Here is a 5922-nt window from a genome sequence, read left to right as displayed (position 1 = left end):
TTCTATGTTTGATAAGAACTCTTTATCATGTGTTGCACACTTAAAACTATTGAACTATTGCATTTGAAAAGGGCACATGTCATGAGTAAATTACCTGTCGTTCCCTGAACTCAGTGTGCAGGTCTGGGTGTTTCCGCCCTTAGCCATGCATGTTTTAAAACATCGTTTACACAATGGCGCATCAACGTTAAATGCCTCTCCTTGCTCATTTGTTTTTATGCCGAAGTACTGCCATATAGCACTTCGCGCCCCTCGTTTGTCCACAAGTTGCAGGGTGGTGACTGTTACAGCAGCCATTCTCCTCTCCGTGCTCCTCTCTCTCTCTCTCTCTCTCGCTCTCTCCCTCTCCAACGTCTCTGCTCTCTTCAAGCTTTCCTTCTGCTCCGTTTGTTGCTCCAGTCCACGCTGCTCAGTGAGCAGAGGACGAGGAAGCTGTTTCCTGCTCTGTTTTCCTCTGTTGCGGGCGGGCGCTGCCGGGGGCGCTGCAAGTACCGGTCCCATCCAAATGCAGTATAGTACCATTTTAAATGCCTCAGTACCGCGGTACCATACTAGTACCGGTATATCGTGCAACACTACACCAGATTCTTAAATCCCTTTTTTTTTTTTTCCCCTTTGCATAGTTTGGAGAAGATTTCCACACATTCTGGTGGGAAGTATGAATGTGTGTTCTTGACTGATCCAGACATTAATGGGACAATAGAAGTCAAAAGTAAGTTTAATACATTTCACAAGTCAATTTTGCTTTCATTTGTGGCTTGAAGTGTGCATGTTTACTTTAGATTTTTAACTAGAATGTTTGCTGTGTAGTTTTTGTTTAATAGTTGTAGATTTAGTTAGCTTATGTGCAAGTCTAAATAACTTGGATCTTGTTTTATTGCAAGAAATAAATGTTTAGGCAGGAAGCATCATGATGTCACTTTATTAATAGGAAGTCCTGATAATATGCTTGCTTATGAAATCATCAGCTAATAGTGCCTTTTCAACTTTTACATCTCATCTGTTGTATACTTGGAGCTATCTTAAGCAATCTGTTGCAGACAAATTGAAGGGAAGTCACAGTTTGTACGGGGACACCTATGGTGTTGGAGATTTTCTCTACAATGATAAATTGATTTGAACCCTGATTTTGTTTTTCCTCTGTGCCAAAGGTAACTCAGCACTGTTAAATGCACATGCATTAGATAAGGGAACAGTCACAGGTTTGACAGAATTGATCATGTAATCAACATAAGCAACAATTACACACTTAGCTATTGAAACACTGCAGTCAGTTCAAATTCTTATATGAAGGAACCTCTTCCTCTTGGATAAAGGGTCAAGGGCAGTTTGTTTAATTCACAAACATTCATGTTCAGATTTGAGTACGTTTTCTTTTCTTCCTGTAGCCCTTCCCCACGTTGGAGCCTACAAGCATTCTGAGCATGCCAACGAGAATGACAAAGCTGTGTTAACCTGTGTGAGCCACAGCTATCCACTGCCCACATCTTGGGAATGGGCCAAAGAGATGGATGGTAGTCAAACAGTACGTCTTCCTATTGTCTCTTTCATACTTGACTTTTATAACATCTTAAAATTGTGTATGGTGTTTTGTTTAGCCAGAAAACATGAACCAAAACATTTCAGTGACTAATGATAATTAACATTTTGAAATGATGCAGTACGGTTACACCTGTTTTTTTGTTGTTGTTGTTTCCCCTCTACCTATTTTATTTGAACAAAATCCTCAGTTGATCAACGGCAGTACTGACAAATATGAGATCAAGAGCACCCCTAACAAGACAACTCTCACCATTGTTGACCTGAGCATTGAAAAGGACATTGGAGACTATGTCTGCTTCGGAACAAATGAACTTGGCACAAACTCCGACAAGATCCACCTGCGTGTCCGCAGTAGCCTGGCAGCTCTCTGGCCCTTCCTCGGCATTGTGGCTGAGGTCATCATCCTTGTGACCATCATCTTCATCTATGAGAAGAGGAGAAAGCCTGATGAAGTCAATGACGGTATGTACGGCAGACCACCTGCACTGGTATATATTACATCAACTCTCAGGCCGTGTTCAGACTGACACCAGTACCCTGTGATAAAACGCTGCCTTCTCATTCATTTCAATGAGGTCACAGACACACAGATTAGATTCTTTGGGTGGCAATAAAAATGGACAAACATCATCCAACACAGCACCACATTCGCCAGTCAAGCATGTGCATAATCTGGTTCCTTGTACTTTACTGTCATTTTGTTTTACCTTGGAGCCATCCAGACACAAGTTCACATAAGATCACTGCCAGGGCTGTGCAACAAGATGATCTCAGTAATTTGTTTCAATAAACAAATCTTGTTTTCCATCTGGATTATCGCTCGTCTGCACAATTGCCCTAATAAGCTACAGCAACAGGGCTAAGTAGCTGATGGTTGTAGGGTCAAAACAAAGAAATAGTACACAAATGTTTCGCTTTTTAAAGCTGGATAAACCGCAGAGCGATTTATATGCAGGCAACCTGTCGGTCAAGATAGGACATGCAACAAACCTTGTCTACAGCTGTAAAGGTAACGCTACCATCCCTGTACACAAATCCAAAGTCTGTGCTCGCAGTAACTAAGACTCATCCCTACAAACCAAGGGGGAAAAACAGCTTTCAAAAGGTAATGAAAGTGGATGAAATGAAATTGAAGTTTGTCCGTGTTGCATCAGCATTAAGCAGAATACAGATGACGTGTATGGGTAAAAAAAAAAAAAAAAATCTGTATTTTTGGCTTTATCTTCCAGCCCTCTGTGGTACCATACAAAATTTATAAAAAAATTTTTGTTTTAAGTGATACTGTAGTGCCGCAGGACCCCAAAGCTTTATCTATTTATATAGATATATGCGTGCTATAATTGTGTATTATGACTGTCTTTAATCACCATAATTTTGTGTCTGATCAGCCTCTCAGAAATGACATTTTTGTCAGCTGGCCACATTTGGTGGTGAATTTTAAGACTCACTGATCATTATTTTACTACTGTACATTTACTACATTTTTGGAGTGGATATGACCATTTCTTAACCAACACAACTTTGTGGGCAAGTGTTGTCCTTTGACATAATGTGTGGCTAAAAGGGTGTTAAGGAGCCTATTTTAAGTCATTCACTTTCTAATAGGACAAAAACATCCAATTATTGACCCAACTTAGTAAACCACAAGCTCAGAAGATTTGGCGCCATCCTGTAGCAAATTGAAGAATATTGCAGCAAAGCACTGTTCTTTAGTTGGAGATGTATAGAATGTAGTTGCATGCATTTTAGTTTGAACTGTACTTTTTTTTTTTTAAGATCATTATTTCAATTTTTAAAGTAAAACTAGAATTGGCTTCTACCTTTTTGTATAAGAAAAATTTGATTAAAAACTTATTTACATTTTTACTTCTGTTTGCTGCTGATTTTGCATTTTGGTAAGTGAACAATACTGCATGTTCGACTGAAGTGGTTGGGCTGAGATGACGTGCTGGGAAAACAAAAAGCTATGGGAGCTTGAATGAACTGCTTACATAGTCGCCACTTCTGAGAGGAATGTGCTCAAAGATTTGGTCACTCTTTCACTGGCCCTGCAATCTGAATATGATGCAAGCTTTAAAAGCCCCCCCCCACTTTATTTCTTGGTCTTTTAAAAAAAAAAAAAATCCTGTTTGAGCCAAGGAAAGAGTCAAATAAGACAAGCTAGTGTAATAGTCAAACAGTGAGGGGTTTCAGCATTCTGTCTGCATGCATTGTGTACTTTATGCATGATAAATGATAGGCAGGCCTCTTCTCGGGATCAGTATTCTGTTTACCACTGTCACATTCACCAGTTGGCCACAGCAATGGGCTACCCTTTGCCTTACCTTGTGAATACTTGTTCTTGCTCTGGTGTTAATACTGCCACTAAAAAAACATCGGGATGTCTGAGTTCTGCCAGTTTTAAAGGGGTTTACTTTTAAATTTTTTTTTTTTTTTTTGCCACTGCGGAGTTCTTTGGTGTCCATTGCTTGTATTGCATGGTTCTTTGTGATGCTGAGGGGTGACTGGATAGCAGACAAACATTTGTGAATGGCAACTTTCAAATATTATTACAGATTTACCAATGATGCGCAAAGTCAAGTGTCTTTTACAAAATCTTTCAAGGATTTTGTCATTTTCAGATTAAGGATCAGGTGGGCATGCCTCAGTTCATGTATAGTCTTTAAATTGGTCTTGATCTCATTGAATCATGCACAGGATGTTTTGTTTTTTTAACATTTGCTGCCATCGTTTGTGGGGAGTGGGCTTGGCTTGTTTTACTTGCATCAGTCAGACATGTAACATGCACTCAACTGATTCTTGTTTTTCTTTGCTTTCCTTCACTGATCATCTGCTGCTGCCCAGATGATGACTCAGGATCTGCCCCCCTGTAAGTATTCTCAGCGGCTCAGTACTTTGATTGTCACTGTGGATTTTCTCTTGTTACAGAACTTTTTAATCATCTTTTTCAGGAAGAGCAATTCGACTGCAAATCACAAAGACAAGAATGTGAGGCAAAGGAATTCTAACTAGAAGCTGAAAGAGGTGTGTAAGTAAGAGGGGAGAACTACATGACTAAAATATTTTTTATTTTTAATAAACAGGTCAGTTTGATTTCCAGAGTTTTGGATCTTGAATTCTGCATGTGAAATTTAGACCAAAACTTTGTGAGAGGGTATAAAGTATTGTACTTAACTCATGCCCCTTTTTTCCTTCCTAGATGCACATGCAGATCACAGTCCAGGATTCAGCTGTTGTGTGGCACATCATATGGTGCACCTTGAAATTTTCAGTACCTTCTTTTGCTTGGGTGTTAATGTTTTAAGAAAGTGACTGGTTTCTTCTGGTGTAGTTTTCTTCTGTATCCTCCACGTTGTGCACCCAGAGATCATAGTGAGATCAAATTTCTGCTTGAGGCTGTGGGGCAACTGTTGCATGAGTTTAAATGCTGTTCTAGCAAAGTGTTTGTGGTAAAATCATTAGAATGCTCGTGAGGAATGCTTAGTTTGTAGATATTTGTTTATACTAATACTTCCTATCCTACATTGACCTCAGTTTGTCAGTATTTGCTTTTATACTTTCCAATACTGAGGTGTTTTGTAAAGCAGCATAAGTGGATCTGAACCATTTTTGATCTCTAACATCGCTGCCATTGTTACATCCAAGTCTGGAGTGCATTTTGAATTCACATTTGGTCTGTCCCTACACCACCACAAACCTCCCTCCCTTGCCTTAACAAGCGCCATTTATCTTGTCTTTGCATTTTGGTTACTTGCTACAAGAATTAAATGTGACACAGAAGTAGGATTCAATGTGTTGGGTTTTGTCGCTTGAATAAATTGGGTTTTTTATTGAAAGCTCTTGTCATTTTTAAAAATTTTTTGTAATATTTACATATATTAAACTGAAGTTTTAGGAAGTTATTTTAGTTGAATGAAACTAATGCTACGCATCGTCTAAAACTGCAAATAAACATTTATTTCCTGTTACGTGATTTGAGATTTAACCCTTTGTGTGCGATTTGGATTGTCATTTTATCTCCTCGGTGTAGATGAGTCACAAGCTATAGTGACTGGATGTTACATTTCACAAATAAAAAAAGACCTAACCTGAACTGTGTATGTTGTTGTGCCTTCCAAATACAGTGAGTACCATCTGTTGTACAACTTGCATAAATGGCTGATGCTCAACTTGATGCAAATCCAAGTCTGTCCCGACAGGCTGCGGGGTATCTCAATCACTACATATTTAGATCCCCCAAAATGGTTTATGAAATCCTTATATTTAAATTTTTGGTAGATATGCTGTACAATGTTTCCCAAATGGCTGCATGGGTCATTGTTTGTTACTGTAATGTAGTCAAACCTCTTGGTTTGTCGAGGAGGATGTAGATGCAGGCTG

At 39.1% G+C, this 5922-nt stretch overlaps 1 protein-coding gene across 2 annotated transcripts in view; it reads left to right on the top strand.

Annotated features, from left to right (window-relative positions):
- bsg (basigin) overlaps positions 1 to 5635 on the top strand; it is a 15232-nt gene extending 9597 nt beyond the window's left edge. Inside the window, exons 3-8 of one of the 2 annotated variants that reach the window (XM_020612261.1) lie at positions 624 to 712; positions 1389 to 1525; positions 1731 to 2004; positions 4399 to 4411; positions 4494 to 4566; positions 4742 to 5635. In XM_020612261.1, coding sequence (XP_020467917.1) covers positions 624 to 712; positions 1389 to 1525; positions 1731 to 2004; positions 4399 to 4411; positions 4494 to 4554 — 574 coding nt within the window. In that variant the 3' untranslated portion in view covers positions 4555 to 4566; positions 4742 to 5635. Of the gene's footprint in view, positions 1 to 623; positions 713 to 1388; positions 1526 to 1730; positions 2005 to 4386; positions 4412 to 4493; positions 4567 to 4741 lie in introns of both variants that reach the window. The other variant, XM_020612259.1, reaches the window with a different exon arrangement.
- The last annotated feature ends 287 nt before the right edge of the window (positions 5636 to 5922 follow it).

This window comes from Monopterus albus, unplaced genomic scaffold (assembly GCF_001952655.1).
Source record: "Monopterus albus unplaced genomic scaffold, M_albus_1.0 scaffold122.1, whole genome shotgun sequence".
In the NCBI taxonomy this organism is placed as follows: domain Eukaryota; kingdom Metazoa; phylum Chordata; class Actinopteri; order Synbranchiformes; family Synbranchidae; genus Monopterus; species Monopterus albus.
This window is presented reverse-complemented; position numbering and strand designations above follow the sequence as displayed.